The sequence below is a fragment of the Zalophus californianus genome, chromosome 17 (assembly GCF_009762305.2).
Source record: "Zalophus californianus isolate mZalCal1 chromosome 17, mZalCal1.pri.v2, whole genome shotgun sequence".
Taxonomy (NCBI): domain Eukaryota; kingdom Metazoa; phylum Chordata; class Mammalia; order Carnivora; family Otariidae; genus Zalophus; species Zalophus californianus.
In genome coordinates, this window is record NC_045611.1 from 10260424 (window position 1) to 10279910 (window position 19487).

Genomic DNA, 19487 nt, shown 5'->3' on the forward strand with positions numbered 1-19487 from the left:
TTGATTTTAAAGAAAATAATTTTTTTTTTTTTTTTAAATTGAGGTATTACTTGCAACTTTCCTTCAGAAGTGCCTGTCTTAGGAAATTCCACTAAGGATGCTCATTGAAAATGGGCATGGAATGTTTTAGGTGTGATGAGGCAAAATAGTGAAATAATTGAACATATAAGTACTGCTCAAGTCATTTTTATTTTTTAAAGATTGTATTTATTTATTAGAGAGGGAGCATGAGGGGGGGGAGGGGCAGAGGGAGAGGAACAAGCAGACTCCCTGCTGAGCAGGGAGCCTGACTAGAGACTCTATCCCAGGACCCTGGGATCATGACTTGAGCTGAAGGCAGCCGCTCAACCAACTGAGCCACCAGGCGCCCCGTCATTTTTATTTTTAGAGCATCAAAATTTAGGATTTGAAACTCGAGGATTAGTGGGTATTTTTTCATTATGAATGCAACAGCATTAAATATAAGAGGGATGTACAAGAATAGATTGATATAATAAGCAAGGAAAGTAAGTGCCAAGTGGCATAGGGCTAAAGTTTTTATTACCTACCTACACCAGGGATGTAGTTCCATGGGCATGAAAATGCCTCTGGATTAGCCTTATTTACTGTAACCTGAGACAAATCGGTCCAGAAGTTAGAAAACAGATGTCCTCATGCCACTTCCCAACCTCATTATTTTAAAAGACCAGACTGCAGTTTTAAATACTGGGGGAATGCCCTTGAATGAATGGGGGAAGGCCTCCCCCTCAGCAGAAAGCATTCAGATGAGTTCTGTCCATCATCACTCCAGTTTAATTATTACTGCATCCACACGCAAGGTTCTCGGACTCTTCCTCCTCTAGGGGATGGAACCAGCTCTTCATTAGACTATATACTCCGTGAGGCCAGGACCGTGACTTATGCTTTATATCAAGTGTCCTACAGAGTAGCGACTACTCTGTGTTTTGTTCCTTTGTAACTGGAACCTAGCTGAATTCTTCCCCATATCTTTCTAGTCCCTGGTCATTCAGTGATATTTGGACCATGAATGTTCAGTAAACGTGAAGATGTGAAAAAGCACATACGTATATCTAGTTACATGTGCAAGAAGAGAAAGGCTTATGTTTTCTGTTGGTCATAAAAGGTGTCTGCCCAGTTACAGCCACTCAGTTTGAAATTAGAAGAAAGGCATATCTATACATGTATGGATAGATACAATTTTATATGTAGAATTTTATAAATGTATATTATGCATGTGTGTGTGAATCAGACACACACACACATATATATATAATATGTATATTATGAGCAAGTTCTGCATGACTTAGAATAACTTCACACTTTCCTGAAAGCCTCTGCAATGAGATCCAAAGAGCGTGTGTGTGTGTGTGTGTGTGTGTGTGTGTGCGCGCGCGCGCATTCATTCATGTATTTACTTCTGATTTCTATACTGAATGAAAAAGCCAGAGGAGACAATCTTCTGGCAACCTAAGCCAGTACTAGGATGAATCCTGAAATAAAAGAAAGTTAAATTAATTGAAGGTTTGGAACAGATCTAAAAATCATATTTCTTAAAAAAAAAAAAAGAAATTCGGGTTAAGACCTATGCGGGGGGGAGGGGTGTTGGGCGCGGAGCCTTTGCCTCTGAGGCGAGAAGGATACATATCCTGTTGAGGAGCTTTGGTGAGTTGAAATCGAGCCTCAGCTATAGCCATGTGGCTGCTTTGGGTAGCTCTGTTAGTATTTCTTTGCTGAATTCCTCTCATCCAGAAAATAGTTATTAACTCCTTAGCGCTTTGGGAGGATTATGTTAGAAAGTGCACGGGAAGTCTTCCCACTCCCCCTGCCTGCACCGTTTCTGGCACCTAGGAGCAACTTCATAAATTACAGCCCCTGCTCTTGCTGTTGGCTCTTATCTTGTGTCTGCCACTGAGCTCAGCCAGGACAGTCCCGGGGACTCCTGGTCAGGAAGATTCTGATAGCTGCTCGCAGTGGCCCAGATCCTCTAATGACCAATTGCTTTCCCCCTAAAAGGGCTCAATGGTGTTACAGGAGTTCATGCAAACTCTGAAATGGCAATTAACCCGGGGAAAAGACAAATGAAAAACACAATAAGTAATCCGCACACGGCAAGAATTTGAAGAAAGGAAGCAATATCTTGATCTGGGCAAAGTGCACTCGCCACGCAATAAACAGCCAAGGAGCCAAATGTATCCCAGGGGGAAAGCGAAGATTTGAAAGTCAAACCACCTCCCCCTAATTCTGTAACTGAAGCCCCACTCCTCGGCAGAACCCGGCATGCATGGTCCAAACCCCAGTCCGTTGGATCTCACTGTGGAGGCTTTTAGGAAAGTGTGCAATTACGCTAAGTCATGCAGAACTTGCTCATAATAAAAGCACCACAGGAATAAAACCACTACCAGAGGCTAATGCAAGCCCCAAGGACAGAGATGACCAGCAAAGCCTGGAATGTATTGCAAAAGAAAACAAATGGAGAGGAAAACCGTTCTCGTCCTGGCTCGATCAGAGCACTAGCAAATGAAAGACCCAGAGCTAATTCCTAATAAAAGACACTAGGAGAGCTCAAAGTCATCCGAGGGTCTGGAGCAGGGACCTTTCATACAGACAAAAAGGTCAAAGGATGTTATCTACAAGCACGGTTGGCCTGGACTGAGAACGATTGGGCTTCATAAGAAGTGCTCCGCAGGGATGGTTTGGGATAAACGAAAATGTCTGCGTAATTGTATCTGTTTTTATGGTAAGATCATCAGAATGATAAATTCTGTGTTCATACCTAAAAAAAAAAAAAAAAAACCCGGTTCTCCCTGAGTGAATGATCCACATTGTTCTCGAAGCAGCCTTGTTTCTAGATTTTGGGGGAGGCTCCGTTGTCCTTGTGCTTGCACTGAGTCCCTTGGCTGTTGGGTGGAATCTTATCTCTGAACATTTCACCTCGACAGCTCACAAAGCATACGATCCTTGCCTGCTGGTGACAGATGCCCCCTCCCTAGATGTCAGCCTTCCAAAACGCACACAGTAGATGCAGAGTAACCCGGTGTCAGTAAAGTGCAGCCGGCCAAGGAACCTGTCAAGGTGTCCTGGGTTCTCCCATTTGCCGACGTGCTCGTTTTTCTGTTAATGCGCAGGTGACTGCCTCTCCTTCCTGTCCCTGCGTGGACTCTGACAGGAAACGTGTCACACCTTCTTTTTTTACAGTGGTGTCGGCAAGGCCAGTGTGTGAAGTTTGGGGAGCATGGCCCCCGGCCCGTCCACGGCCAGTGGTCCGCCTGGTCCAAGTGGTCAGAGTGTTCGCGAACCTGTGGTGGCGGAGTCAAGTATCAAGAGAGACACTGCAATAACCCCAAGTAAGGCTCCAAAGAAAGTCCATGTTCATAAAAGGCAAGAATGTACGGTTTGGGTTTTGTTTTGCTTACGTACTGGTTTTTAAGTGCAGTTTCCTTCCCTCCGGTGAATCGCAACCAAGCTGGGGTTTTACTGTTTGCATATACAAGCTACAGGCACTGGGCAGGGGGTGGGGGTGTGACAGTCAGAAACCCAAAAACAACAAAGGAGCTACTCTATGTAAGTGTGACTAGGACGATCAGAGACTCAAGTGATAGCCCGAGCTCATTTCTGAATCTAAATTTGAGCCACACGGTCACACAGTCCAATGCCTGTGTTGTGGAGCAGAGAAGCTTGGCCAGTGGAATATGTGTGTGTGTGTGTGTGTGTGTGTGTGTGTTTCAAACTGATGAACTGGAGAAAGTATGCTAATTTTTGCCTTGCAGGAATGTACATCAACACGTGGTGACAGATCTGCCTGACTTTTCAAGAGAAACCAGAAATCCAAATAAAATGTGTGTGAAATTTCCCGACTGTTAAGATACTGATGACAAATTCCGTTTTCTTTAAACAGAACACAGTGAGGACTCATCGCAGCATCTACAGATGGGAGACTGACCTGTGGTCACCTGTGGGCACGCTCTGGCCCCGGGTGTACCGGGGTTCTGTGTTCTTTGAAAACAAAGGCGGTTTTATGTTCCTTTCCTCTGCTCTTATCCCCGTGTGCAACCTGCGGGAGATGCATACTCCCTGATTGGCACAGGGATGTAGAGAGCCCAGGTTTGAGAGCCAGATGGGACTGCATATCCTGGGTCTGCCGCCTATTAATTATGTGGCTTCGGGAAGTTCGCTTGAACTCTGAGCTTGAATGTATGTGTAAGGTGGAGACAGTAATGCCACCTCTGAAGGTTTGGGGGGATGAGAAGGGGGTCTGTAGAATGCCCCCTACCAGGGATTCTCCAGTGGGCATTCAACAAAAGGATCCGGGGTCTGTGTGGCTTTTATCACCTTCGTCCTAAACTCGACTGGGAGTACCGGCTAGTGGAGGATGGGTCCTCCAAAACAAGGGGAATGGGGAGGGAGGCCTTACTGACGAAACTGGACTTTTGGAGAATGTGGTAGAGAGAGAAGAATGTGAGGGGTCCTTGGAAGTTAGGGATTTCACTTCACAGCACTGAGTGGTGGTATAGCATGAAGGTCAAGAGCGCAGGCTCCTAAGCCCAGAACCCTAGGTTTGCCTCCTGGCCCTGCCTCTCTCCAGCTTTGTAGCCATAGACAACTTTCTCTCCCTGCTCTAGATTCCTCACTGGTAAAAAATGGACTAAGGGGAGTACCTACATCAACTGAGTTAATGTTTGCAAAGCGCTTCTGCAAAGTGCCTGGCATGTTACAAGCATCGCATAAATGTTTGGTAGATTAAGAATTAAAATAAATAAACTGGAGCAGAAGGAAAATTTAAAAGGGGCCTGGTGTTTTATCTGCGTCAGCAGCCTGAGCTGGATCAAGAGGCCAGTTTGTTCCCAACTAGGAGAGGGTCAGAAGACACTTTGACCATGGTTTGCTAGGTGCTCTTTGGGATCTCAGGCTGACAGTATTCTTCAACTTTGACACTGTTGACATTTTGGGCTGGAAAATTTTTGTTAGGGGGTTTGTCCAGGACATGGCAGGCTGTTTACCAGCAGCCCTGACCTCTCCCCACTAGATGCCAGTAGGATGGCGCTCCCTCCCCGACAGCCCCCTGATAACCAAAAATGTCCCAAGACTGTATAGCATGTCCTGTAGTGGGCAAAGCCATCCCCAGGTGAAACTCACTGGTTTATTCCGATCCGGTAACTAGGCGTGATGGTAGACAGGCTTGTGATGCATTTCCAGCTTATATCAGACTATTAAAACCACCCTCCTCACACTTTGAAAGTAGCCCATATCTTGGGTAGGATTCTTAAAATCATTATATTTTCATTTTTTCAGCCCATTTCACAGATCTGGTTTTCATACATCACAGCATTTTACAGCTCAGTATTTTCCCAAGAAATAGATTACCTAATTTAATAGCTCTGCTGGTAACATGCGTGAATGACACCCCTGAGATTTAAACTAAAACTTCTTTCATATCTGTGGGATTGAGAACTCTCATTATAATAGGGTATTGTTCATGGAAAGATCATACTGTAATTTCAGAAATGCCTAATAAGAATCACTAATGTAGTTCCATTTGGTGCCATTTTATCATTTTCAACATGATTAAGGCTCCTTGGGATACTGTTTACTTGAATTATGCCTCACAAATAAAACAAGTACATGAGCAGTTGTCCCAAGGCAATTGAGTTAGTTGTTCTCTGTTCTTATTTCACTTTGTTGTAGTAAAACTGAGGTTCCCCCCCTCATTTTAAATTACTGATTTCTCTTTGCTTCAGTTCAAACATTTGGTGTGTTCACATTATTCCACCTAACCAGTTTCATTTTCTCCTGTGAGAAGCAGTAGGAGCTTTTATTTCACATAATGATGGTTTTCCCAGAACATATTTTGTTTCATAAAAATGAACTATTCCTGGCTGATTTGTGGACTTACCCAGCTTTTCACCTTTAAAAATGTTCGAAGGTTATCTAGTTCTGGAGTCACTGGTACCACACACATATGGCCCTTCTTTTTCCCATGTCTAGGGTAGACATTTTCATTTTTATTTATTTTGAGAGAGAGAGAGAGCATGGGAGTGGGGGGAGGAGCAGGTGGAGAGGGAGAACCTCTCAAGCAGGCTCCATGCTCAGCACAGAGCCCGACGTGGGGCTCCATCTCACGACCCTGATATCATGACCTGAGCCGAAACCAGGAGTCCGACGCTTAACCAACCGAGCCATCCAGGCACCCCTGAGGTGGACATTTTTAATGGAAAGAAGCTCTGTTTTCTACTGAGCCTTACTATGCCTCAGGAACCTCGAAACATTTCTTCAGGCCTTCCCTCCCAATCTACCTAGAACAGATGCATGAGTTGCAACCTGTTGTCTGATCCAGTTATTTGGCGAATGAGTAACCAGGGCAGGCGGAGGGCCCCAGAGCAGCAGTCTTTGCCCGGGTCACCAAGCTGGTAGTGGTAGAGTCAGACCAGGGGCCCGCACCTTTAATCCTCTGACATTCCTTCTGGTTCCATGACTGTTCGCTTATTATAGTCTAAAGGAGCCTAGTGGAATTTCTATAAAGTCTGTTCAAAAAAATTAATCGCAAAAATTTAAGTAGTGAAAATGAAAGATGCAAAGGCATTCTAGAACTTTCCTAAAATGCAAGTCTATTTGAGAAAAAAATAATATGCCACTAGAGTCATAGCTCTAGAATAATAGTTGAATTAAATCTCTGGCCCGTTTTTTAACCAGTAATTTCCAGGCTCAGGTGATTATCAAAATCACCAAGTATGCTTAAAAAAAAAAAAAAAAAACACAACACTGATTTCTGGATCTTCCCCTCATACATTCTTATTGAGAAATCTGGAGGGACCCAGGAGTCAGTCTGGGTCTGTGTGTGTGGCTATCTTTTTTTAACAGAGCTCCCCTACTGGGACATTTGTTTTCTGAATGTTTATATTTTTGTTTTTAATCTTGTTACCCCAAAAGATGTCATGGTAGAATTTTCTGTCAATTTATCCTAAGACTTTTGTTTACAGCTGCAGAAACATGTACCTGTATTTGAGGATTTGATGGAAAAGTACAAATTCTTGCCAGTCATTAAAAGCAGAAAACAGCTTAAAGTTACGATTGATCTGTGTTAACTCTGCCCTAGACTCAGCCCTAAATTCTTTTTTTTTTTGAAGATCATATCTCATTTATTTTGTGACCTTTGTTTTTTATCATTTTATTTTTTCATGATGACAAATGTACTCTTTAATCCCCATTCCCTGTGCCCTCCATCCCCCACCCACCTCCCCCCGGTAACCGTCAGTTTGTTCTCTAGAGTTAAGAGTCTGTTTCTCGGTTTGTCTCTCTCCCTTTTTCCCCTGTGATCGTTTGCTTTATTTCTTTAATTCCACATATGAGTGAGATCATATTTCTCTGTATTTCTCTGACTGACTCATTTCCTTAGCACAACACCCTCTAGCTCCATCCAGGACGTCATTGCAAATGGCAAGATTTCATCCTTTCTGATGGCTGAATAATATTCCATTGTGTACATATACCATCTCTTGATCCATTCACCTACTGATGGCCACATGGACTGCTTCTGTACTTTGTCAGCCCTAAAATCTTTACAAACATCACACTGTTAATCATCACAACTGCCCCCATTTTACAGGTTAGGAGGTTAAACACAGTTGCCTAAAGATAAGCTGGGAAGAGGCAGAGAATATTTAAATCCAGACCGGCCTCATTATAAAAGGCCAGCTCCCTAACCATTGTGCCTGACTGTCTCCCTCTTCCCTGCCGGCCCCCCACAGCCTAACTCAGCTAAATGCAGGCAGCAGGGCTCAGGGAAAGGAGCCCCGGGGAGTCAAAGGTAGGGGGCTTAACTGTGCCCTGTCTCTGGCTGGCTATGGGATCTTCCCTTGGCAAGTTTTATGAGCTTTCTCATCCGTCTTTCACCTCATCTACAAAATGAGGGGGTGCTATGGAAGTTTCGAGGTCTTTTCTGTGTTACGGTTTCTGAGTTGAAAAAGTAACACATGTGGTCCTCTTTCGCTTTATCGAATCTGAGGAGTCTAAAGGAAGGCTATTTGTAAAATTGCAGACAGAACGTCTTCAACTAAGAAAGTTTTAAATATGCCTTGTAAAAATGACCAGGAATAGTAAAGCTATTGTAGGGCCCTTTAAGGTTTTTCTAAGCGCTTTTCAGATAATGATTTAAGAAGTCTTCGGGGATTTAATCCAGCACAATGGCTGCTGAATGTTTAAGTAGTTGCTCCAGAGTGTTTTGAAATAGCAAAAAAATCTCATTCTGGCATCGTGACCCTTCCCGTTTCTGTTGAATCCATCTTAGCATGCAGTTGCACGAGGATTTGATAAAATATGCTGAAGCAAATCCAGGGGTGTTTTATAGCATTCTTGTGCTTCCTAAAGAGACAAGGAATTTTAATCACATAAATTTATTAACCTGGAGGCTTCTTTCATGTTACATGTTTGCATTGAGCTTTTGTGTGAGATGATCCATAGTTGGGTTTTAGCCTTTGGAGAAAAGCACAAAAAAGTGAGCATGAGAAAAAGCAATTGCTTTGTGCCTGTAAGAAGCTGGATAAGCTGTTATTGGTCATTTTCGTTTTGGTTTATGCTCCTTTTTTCTTTATATTGCTTTCTGGTTTTTGCAGTCTACCTACCAAGAGCTTAAAGAGCTGGCCATTAGATCATAATTATTTATGTTCTAATGGGATTCCCTACTCTGGAAATCCATTTCCCATTGTGCTTGGCAGGAGAGGAGTAGGCCACCTACAAAGTTAAAAAGTGATTATGCAGATGAAAACAAGGGAATTTTTGTTCACAGTTTAGGATCAACTAGAGTAAAATATACAACAGTCAGACAACAATCAGAACGTTGGCTCAGTGATTGACAGAGCCAGATGGGAGGACATGGCAAATGGGGCTTTCTGCTCTTTCTCTTCGGTGTCCTGACTTTCTACATAGCAGCAGGTGGATGACATACTGTAGGGAAGCTGGGTGTGTTTAGAAGTGGGAGGAGAGCTGGGGGGTAGGTTGGGTCCACATTTGAAGAGCTTTGTAGCACACAGACACACATCTGTCTACATTAATGAGAACATTTAGGTGCACTTACAGATTTTCCAAAACAGGTAACGTGAGGAGCATCAAGAATATGCTCTCATCATTCTTTAAGGAAATAACCAGAATGTAACACTGGGATCAGGGATGACAAGTCTGTTGTATTGAATATGGCAGTTCCAGTTGCTGAGCAGTGGTAATGCCTCCCCAAGGGCTATATTGGGAAAAGAAAGAAAAGAAAGAGCAAGTCCCTGATTGATGGGTTCTGCCTGCCATGGATACAAGGAGGGACATGGCATGTCGTATACCACGTTATTTCCGTTCTTGTCAGAGATTGCATACACCGCATGCCTTCTGATAATGTTCATCTCGATTGTCCCTCCTGATGTTATTGCTTATGACTAATAACGAGCCCTCTGTTTGCTCACACTAAAGCTCTTTCATTTTATTTTTAGGCCTCAGTATGGTGGCAAGTTCTGTCCAGGTTCTAGCCGTATATATCAGCTGTGCAATATTAACCCTTGTAATGGAAATAGCTTGGATTTCCGAGCCCAGCAGTGTGCAGAATATAACAGCAAACCTTTCCGTGGATGGTTCTACCAGTGGAAGCCCTATACCAAAGTGGAAGGTAATTTGGTCTCTCCAAACCTCCAACAAATATGACTCTTTGTGGACAGCAATGTGAACGAAATCGCTGCCTCCATAAAAGAGTTTCGATGTTGACGTCATCCTCTAGACCTGTCCTGACCCGGTTTTTCATTCACTTCCATAGGTTTTGTTTATTTTTCCATACTTTTTTTTTTTTTCCACAAGACAACCCTTTGTCCCCCACATCTGTAAGCCAAAGGGTTCATGTGTTTGGAATGTACTTATGTTTCGAAACTTACCTTTGACATTTCAGCAATTAAGTCTCCCAGGGACGTTAATTGAAATTGGTATGAACTGTCCAAACCAAAAACCCATGAAACCATATATGCCCCATAGAGACACCATATTCAGCAACTGATATGTTAGATGATATGGGAATATCATGGGATACATGGGAAGGCCTGTTTGCAGGGTATTACACACACACACACACACACACACACACACACACACACACTCATAGCCATGAATTTCAAAATGTTTCCATACTGGGTTCCTAGTACTTACTATTACTTAAAGTTGTGGCTTGTATTTTACCTTTTAAATTGAATTGTTTTTATTTTATCAAAGTATCAAAACATTTATTTTAGTTATAATGTACACATTTAATGCGCTTTCTGTTACCTTCGCAGACTAAGCTGTCACCGTTCTGGTTGTTTGCCTTCTATTATTTCAGTTCCCTTGCTTTATCAAAACTCAGGCATCCTTGCTTGAGAAAGGATAACTGGGAGCCCCAAGGGCACACGGGTAGAATGGGAAGACCTGACGGTAGTGGCAATTCGTGGGAAATAAGACTGAGGGTCGTAGCTGGGCAAAAGCTCAAAAAGAACCCGTGTTGTCAATGACCATAGAGAAGCCAGCGGAGTTAGAGACCGCACACGACGCCTAACAAGGGGGATGACAGTGATAGTGCCGCTCTGCCCAGCCCCCGCCCAGCCGTCGCGGGAGCTCTGTATGGTTCCGGCTCATGACTGGTTGTCCAAAAGCACAGAGAGAGACCGGCATGAAAATTCTGCAATTGCAGTGAGCCATCTATAAGTCTCTACTTGTACGTGTTTCTTTTTTTAAAATAGAAACTCAGCCCTTGTTATTTCCAGTGTTTCAAATTGCACTAAGAGATAGTAGGTGCAGGGTTTATTAATGAGTTTTAAACCATTTTTTAAAAGTCATGCTTCATGGTACGCCTCTTTCTTGCTTTATGGAAAAAAATGTGTGCTTGCAAAATTAGTTTGTCTTTCATTTCCCTTGGACTTCAGTGACAAAGCTGGGAATACATTCATTTAAAAAAAAATTCTCCAGTAAAATAATATAGAAACTTACCAAGAAAAAGAGAAAAGAAACCAGGTACCTGCAAAAATTCAGAGGTAATAACTAGAAAAGGATTTAGATTTATTTGAAATCACTTCAAAGGACAAGATGTGTTCAAAGGCTAAGAACTTCTTAGCCATAGCCCCTTCTCAGGGAGGCCTCCCTCGCCAGCCGGCCCAGAATATCCTTCCTTCTTGTCATGCTCTCAATCCTTAGCCTGCTTTGTTCTTCATAGCTCTTAACCACGCATGAGTTTACATCATATAGTCACTTATTCATTATCTTTCTCCCCGCAAGAATTTATGTTCCGCGGGATGAAGCCTTTGTCCATTTTGAGCATGCTTGGACCTCCAGCATCTGAGAACAGCCCTTGGCACATATTTATAACTTTCAGAACGAATGAGTGAATAAATAAGCATCAACTGTCCATAATGGACCTGTTTCCCCTTTATGAGTGGCCAGCTCTCCGTCGCTCGAGGCATTCTATCAGGAACTGAGCGATTATCTAGGAAGGGCACTGCACAAACATGTTCCTGGGGACAGATAGATAGAACACCTGCAGTTGCTTTCAAGTCCAGCATTTGAAGGTTTCTTTTCTCTTGGTTGAACACTCCTGTCATTCCGTGATTCTTAATGTATGGCCCTTTCCCCCAGACCCTGCTGTCCTTCCTTTCTCACTTCCCCTTCTGTTCCTTGCTTTGTCTTCTTGGAGATTCCTTGGTCTTCCCCACATCATGTCTTTCATTCATACACAGTGTTTACAGAGTGTGTGTTGTGATCACCCTTTAAATAGGTTCTGTGTTGAGTACATGAGGAGACAGTGAAGCAAATAAATTTTTAACTTGTGAAATATATTTTGGTTTCAAAAGTTTTTCACTAATTTAATTGCAGGCTTACTGAGTAAGGAGCATGCTACTTCATTCATTTGCTCAATGGATGTTTACTGAGCATTTCTTGCATGGGCGCCATTCTGCTAGATGCAGGGGGAGATACACTGAGTAGAACAGAGACCCAGCCTGGGGAGCCCCCATCCCAGCATAGGAGACAGAAAAATTAAGACCTTTTGTCTCTCCCTCTTCTCCTTCTGATACGGACTTAGAATCGGGAAACACTGACCATGATTTGAAGGTCTGGTGACATTCATGCAGGTTGGGGAAGAACAAGGGAAGACTATTTGTAAATGGAGACAGTCTTTGTCTTACAGTAGTGAGATTTTTTTCCCCCTTCTGTGTTTCCAACAGACCAGTTAAGAAACTTGCCCTGGAGCCTCTGTGGGTAAAACTGAACTTTTTAGAACTTGTTCATTCCTGGGCATGACTGAGAAAAGAAAGGGTATAGATATGTCTTCCATAGCCTCCGATGCAAAATTTGGGAGGTGTTTAATAAAGCTATTAAAAGAGATTTCTAGGTAAAGGAGAAACTTTTAATCCATTGACACATCTGCATATTTGGATCATGATAAGCTAAGTACTTTCACATTTAAGTTTTGACTGTCTTTTATTAAGAGGTTTTATGAAGCACAGAGATTTGCAAACTGTTTACACGTTTGTTGTACAACTGTTGTCAGGGCTGATGTATGGTGTCGCCCACGCACGGTCTCCCGCGAGAAATGTCATCTGGAGCTACTGGCCAAGAAGAATGCTTTGTATTTGGGAAATTGGCATAACTCCCTTCTGATAACAAGAGCTCTGTAGAAATACAGTGTTTTTTTTTTTTTTTTTTTTTTCTTTTTGCCTGTGATACCAGAAACTTCTCAGGGACTTTATGGTCAATAAAAGTTGCATTTTTTAGCCTTTAGGTTTAGTTTGTTTCCTCTTCCTTTTCCTGACATGATTATTCTCTATATGTTTTATAAACATGAACCATATGCCCCCCCTTTTTCCCCCAAAGTGCCTAAAACTTTTTCTCTTAACTACCCGAATAAATATCTAAAGTAATCCATGTCCTCAATCATAGTCAGCAAACTACGCCCTGTGGGCCAAATCTGACCAGTTTCAGTTTGTTTGTTTGTTTTGTAAATAAAGTTTTATTGGAACACGGAAACGCTCCTTCATTTATATATTGTCAATAGCAGACCGTAAGTCCTGTAAAGCCTAAAATACTTGCTAACCAAGGAGAGGAGCTGTATAACCCACCGATCGTGTGTACCGTGGCTATTACTAAGGATGAGAAAAATGAAATTTTTGTGTTAGAGCAGTTTTATTTGAATTGCAAACGAGATTCCTGTTTTTAAAAGCACATATATATGCATTCATGCATGCACACCCACACCCACATACAAAACTGTGTAACATTTCCCATTTTAGTCATGATAGCTTTCTAAATAAACTTAATTCTTCCTTTTGGCCATCATGTCATTTTCCTGTGATTTCCTCCTGATCACGTCCTGTCTTGATCTCTTTGCTTCTAGAGGCAGATCGATGTAAACTATACTGCAAGGCTGAGAACTTTGAATTTTTTTTCGCCATGTCCAGCAAGGTGAAAGATGGGACTCCTTGCTCCCCAGACAAACACGACGTGTGTATTGATGGGATTTGTGAAGTAAGAAGACATTTCTGCTTTGGGATGTGTGGTCACGCTGGTGTTTCCTCCTATCAAACGTGTACTGTGAGAAGTGGTACAAGAGATTCTGTATCTGGAGAAAACACAGCTTAGGGGAAAAGACCAGTGTTTGCGAATTGGATGTGCAGACTATCTCTAACGTCCCCACTGATGTTCTGCAAGACCCCTCCGACCTTCTTATTAGCTCTTCTTCACCTGTCTCCACAAGTATGCAATGGAGATGATGATGTATCTACTACACGCAGTAGCTGCAAAAATTAAATAGGAATGTAAAGAACAGTAGTAAACTTCCATTGCCTGTTTGCTAAGTATGTTCACTATATGGTCAGAGCCTCACAGGTGTGTGTTGCCATAGTACTCCTATTTCCTGCCAATTAGTCTTCCTTTTAATTCCATTGTGTGGGGGGCTCTGGGGATTGTGGGGGGCTCAGCATTTTTCTGTTTCAGCAGGAGAGCTGGCCCAAGTAAGATCACCTGCTGTTAGTAGCAGCAGTGACTTTTTACTCCAGTTTTTCCAGATGAAGGGTCTCAGCAAGCTTTGGAAGAGTTCTGTAACTGCCCTAGTCCCACATCTGGTAAAGGCAGAGGAGGGATTTGAACCCCCAAATGTGAGACTCTGCCTTTAACCCTAAAGCTGTGCTGTCTTCCAGATATTCTGAAGGTGGAGCCCCATGTATCTCTTGGTTATCCGTAGCCATTGGCTTTTCTGATTTTTCTCACTTTATTGTTATTATTTTTTTACTTTTGTCACAGCCAGTGGGATGCGATCATGAACTTGGCTCTAAAGCAGTTTCGGATGCGTGTGGTGTTTGCAAAGGGGATAATTCGACTTGCAAGTTTTATAAAGGCCTATACCTCAACCAGCATAAAGCCAACGGTAAGCGATCCCTGCCGTTTCATTGCAGTAGCTTTGCTGCTGACAAGTTTCTGTCAAGCTGGCTGTGATCGAGCCGTTTACTGGCTCACCTGACACGCACAGAATGATGGCTTTGACACCTTGCAAGAACAAGGGAGGATGGCTGGTTTCTCAGTGTGAGGAGTTCCGTCAACACATACAGCTCTGAGATGTGTCCATCAAATGCCTTTTTATTTTGCAGTTTGTCCTCTGTCCCGTCCCACAGGCCTTTGTTAAACAAAGATCAGATTTTGGTGAAACTTACAGTTCAGGATGTGAATCGTGATCCACACTCACGATGCCAGATGAATATTGGGAGCAATTATCTAAACGAATCTTGAGTAAAATGAAACCCAGAGCCCTGTTTCCTGAATATCACTATTGAGGTCCATGGCTGTTAAGTTTCTTCCAAGTGGATTAAAGATTTAAAAGCGTTATTGAGTTTTGTGGCCTTGGTTGTTCTGGAAGGGAGAAGAGTGTCCCTCCTGTCCACAACACGTGCTTGGGAAAGGAACACACACTTTCTCTCTGGCGTTCCTTCCCCTGGGAAGATGAAGTGATTGATGAGTTTTTTGCACTTCATAGAGTAGGAATGGATGTCCGTTCATGATTCAACAACCCCACTCTAGAAAAGTGGACATCACTATGTCTCTGAGCATTGCTAGCTCCATTTCTCCAGTGTGCAACATGGAAAACAGCACTGTTCTATTCTTCCCATTTAGAATATTATCCAGTAGTCACCATTCCAGCGGGGGCCCGAAGCATCGAGATCCAGGAGCTGCAGCTCTCCTCCAGTTACCTTGCGGTCAGAAGCCTGGGGCAGAAGTATTACCTCACGGGGGGCTGGAGCATCGACTGGCCTGGGGAGTTCCCCTTTGCTGGGACCGTGTTTGAATACCAGCGCTCCTTCAACCACCCGGAACGGCTGTATGCACCAGGACCCACCAACGAGACACTGGTCTTTGAAGTAAGCCCCTTCTGTTTGTTTAGTGCTCGGTGCCTCTTGCTGTATTTATAGTGAGCTAGCTTGGAGAACTCCTCTCCTTCTAGTTCAGATTTGTTTCCTAATAAGCTAAATTGCAAAGAGCAAAGAGGAAGAGACAGGCTTTCCACTTCGGGGAAGAGGGCAAGAGTCCAGTGGGTCTCTAAGAGAATGCACAGATTTTCACATTTAGTTGCCAGCCTCTCAGCATTGCCCTTGACTGTCCTTGACTGCCTTGAACGCTAAGGAATATAGTAGGAATGTTTTAGATAATTCCACATTGTCTGCGTCGGCCATTTGGATAGACCACTGTAGCTATTCACCACATCGGTCACCCGGCCTGGGGCCAGTAGAATGATAGAGTAGAAAGAACACTTGCTTGAATGCCGAGAGAGTTTTAATCAGACGGGATGTGTGGTCACGCTGGTGTTTCCTCGCAAACGACCTTCCTTGTGTAGGTCGTTGTTTCCTTAGAGGTAAGAGAAGAAAAATTAATGGATGGTAATCAGCCAGTGTATCTGCCGATGACTCTGCAAGACAAGTATCACGCGTTCATTTTCCTTGTCCGCGTCCGTGTCTCTGAGGTTGCTTTCTCTGTTTTGCAAAGCGGGGCCAATCACTGCTTTTAGAAGCAGTCGATTTGCTTCAGGTTGTGTAGAAGCCGCGCTGGCTACCACTTGCTAAGAGCTGAGATTACCAGACAACCAAGGTCGTCTTCCTGAGTTTCAGTTTCTCACCTACAAAATTGGGATAGAAAACCTACCTTGCTGACCTGCGAGAAAAATAAACAATGAAGTGGGGAGACAGGTGAAGAGGCTTGTCTGACGCACACAGGGAAAAAGCAGAACTGAACCAGACAGAGTCTGAATGGTTTCCAACTACAAGTATTTATTTGTTTATTTTTTTAGAGAGAGCGAGCATGCGCGTGAGGAAGGGGGAGGGGCAGAGGGAGAAGGAGAGAGTCTCAAGCAGACTCCATGCCAAGTGCAGAGCCCGATGCAGGGCTCGATCCCATGACCCTGGGATCATGACCTGAGCCGAAATCAAGAGTCAGACGCCTCACCAACTGAGCCACCTGGGCGCTCCTCCATCTGCAAGCATGGTGTCTACACTCAGTCCGGTCATGCTTCTCTTCTCAAATAAAAGAAACAGTAGCTTAATTTAATGATTATTATTTAAGGCACTGCCTTTAAACATTTACTAAGAAAGATGAGTAGAAGACCGTTGGGGGGGGAAATGTCATTTTCGATTCTAAGTCAGATGTTGTATACCTAATATGGTTAAGAGGACAAATTCTTAACTAACGGTGTAACTTGGACAAGTTACCGGGTTAGGTTTCCTAACATCCGTTTCCTTTAATGTTCACATTTGTAAAATGGGCAGACAATACTAGCTAAGTGTTAGGGTTGTTATAAGGATAATTTCAGACAAGTTCAGGGCTTACAAAGCGTTCCTGTCACATAATGGTGTAACCATTCTCATCACTTTGCCTTCTGAACTTTTCACATATATATTTTTTAAAAGTCTTAAATCTTGGAGGGGGTGCCTGGGTGGCTTAGTTGGTTAAGCGTCCAACTCTTGATCTCAGTTCAGGTTTTGATCTCAGGGTCGTGAGTTCAAGCTCTGCATTGGGCTCCATGGTGGGTGTGGAGCCTGCTTAAAATAAATAAATACGTAAATAAACTGGTAAAAATCTAAACCTCGGGCCGTGGCTAGCAAACTCATGACCACCAGCCACATGCAGCCCCCACACCTGTGTAACACTGAAACAAAATGGATAGATGCTTTAGTATCAGGTGATTTCTTATAAAAATAGAGATTTGGGACTTCTCCTAGCAACAGGGAACTTCTGGCCCAGTAGATACTTGAGTTTGCAACCTTGGTTCTAGATGGTGACCATGACTTACATTCATTTAAATTCCTCTTGTCATTTGAGATACCAAGTCCTGTCACCTCAGTCTGTGTGCTGGAAGGTCCCACAGAGTTCTCCCATCACTTACTCAGAAAGAAGCTTTGGTTAGGAAGTAGTCTCCCAACCGTCTTAACTCTTTCATTTCAGAGATGAGAGCAGGAACTCTAAATCAAACTGGACCAAAAGGGCCCCCAGGTGGCTCAGTCCGTTAAGCGTCTGCCTTTGGCGCAGGTCATGATCTCTGGTCCTAGGCTTCCTGCTCAGCCGGGAGCCTACTTCTCCCTCCCCCTCTGCCTCCTCCCCCAGCTCATGCTCTGTCTCTCTCTCTCTCTCTCTCTCAAATAAATAAATAAAATCTTAAAAAAAAAAAAAAAAAAACTGAGGGTGGTTGGGAGCTCAGCAATGGATCCGGTCCCTGAAATTACACTTTCATTAAACCTAACGCACAGAAATGGAATTCTGATGAAGATTTCTGGACATTTTTTCAAAAAAATTTTTTTAAATGTTCTTTTTCTTTTCTATCAAGCATCTGAGCAGGAAACATCTTTTCCTTCTCTTTAGGAAAGTTATATTTTTCCCTCGAGAGGTGTATTTAGCTTGCAAGGTATCAGATTTAGAGCAACAACGCTTCATTACTTTTGCCAAGAGGCCTTTGATCCACCTCTGAGAAAATGTACACAAACCAAGGTCTGGGGCTGCGAAACAGCCTCAGTCAGGAAATGGGGCGACGTACCTCTCACAGCATCTGCCACGGGTGATCAGAACAAAGTGCAAACCATTCCCGGGGAGAAAGACGTGTTTGACTACTCCGTGACAAGCAACCATTTTTTGGTCATTGTTTCTCTAGTCTTGTTCCTAAACACAAAGCTTCTCTAGTAGGTTTTTACAGTTCTGCCTGTAATTTAAGGTTTGCCATTAAACATATATTATCTGCAGGAAAACCACAATAAAGAATAAGACAAGAAATGATGGAATGAACAAAGCAGAATAATAGAGTTCCCTCTTGCTTTGATCTTTGGGACCTGAAATATCCCCTGGCATTGTCTGAGTTGATCAAATTAACCAGATAATTGACACATTGTCACCGAACATTATACCAGCCTGGAGCTGAGAATTTTTATTTATCCTTTGCTTAATTTAAACATAACTCCTTATCTCGTTCATCCATATTAGGTAGCTCGGACTGACCCTAAATCTTTGGAGTGTTCACCAGGTCCTCAATTTTTCCTGATGGAGCTATTTTTGAGAAATGGAAGGAGGACCTCAGCTGGTGATTGAGTTCTCCAAAACTGGCCAGGTCCCTCACCTGTCTCCTTGCAAATGCAGACACCGCCTTGAAAATAGGTCAAAATGCAAGGAGAAATATTGGCTAGCTCTAAATAAAATTATAAAAACGTGAAGTCTTCCCTAGGTTCAACCAGATACGTATTTTTAAAAATAATTTCTTACTATTACATGGATAGAATAAGAACTATGAAAATATCTATTAATACAGGATCGTAGTTTTGCCACAGTGGGTTACAGTCACGTTTGTGGAGCTATTGTTGTACAGAATCTTATTTTATGGACTCATTCTACTTACAGATTTAACGAAAGCTTAAATTAACATCTTAGGAATGTGACCTGTCTGAAAACAATCTAGAGGGAAACTTGTATGATTAATTGGACATGCCTTGCTTGTATTTTTAAAGGAGTTATGGTTTCATTCAAAAGTTGCAGCTATGTTAGGAGCTGAAAAAAAAAAAGAAAGAAAACTCTAGTAACCTAGTATTATGTCTGTTTTATCTTTTAAAAGACTTTGGGTTAATAACTTTAATATTTAAATTATACTTTATTGCTCTCGGGGACATCATCAAATATCTGGTCAGTTTTTATCACATGTTCATACCTTTCCAAACTCAGTAGAAGACAGTGATTTTTTAAAACTTAAAATCACAATAAGCAATAACGTACATTTTCCAAAACGAAACTATCATCAGTATCCAAGTAATCCGCAGCTAGATTCTTTAAAGGAAGTTAAATAAAGTTCACGTGCCTTTCTATACAGCTATGGATTGAACCAAAATGAATACTTTGGGAGCCAAAAATATGTTCGCTCCAATATAAAAATGTTGAATGTGTTTTAACAGCCCTGTGGGATGCTGGAATCAAAATGTGGGAACCTACCA

The 19487-nt window shown here is 42.7% G+C and overlaps 1 protein-coding gene across 1 annotated transcript in view; it reads left to right on the plus strand.

Moving 5' to 3' along the window:
- ADAMTS18 (ADAM metallopeptidase with thrombospondin type 1 motif 18) overlaps positions 1–19487 on the plus strand; it is a 77605-nt gene that overhangs the window by 22125 nt on the left and 35993 nt on the right. Inside the window, exons 11-15 of the mRNA XM_027617410.2 lie at positions 3196–3344; positions 9468–9640; positions 13379–13509; positions 14284–14407; positions 15148–15392. Coding sequence (XP_027473211.1) covers positions 3196–3344; positions 9468–9640; positions 13379–13509; positions 14284–14407; positions 15148–15392 — 822 coding nt within the window. The remainder of the gene's footprint in view (positions 1–3195; positions 3345–9467; positions 9641–13378; positions 13510–14283; positions 14408–15147; positions 15393–19487) is intronic.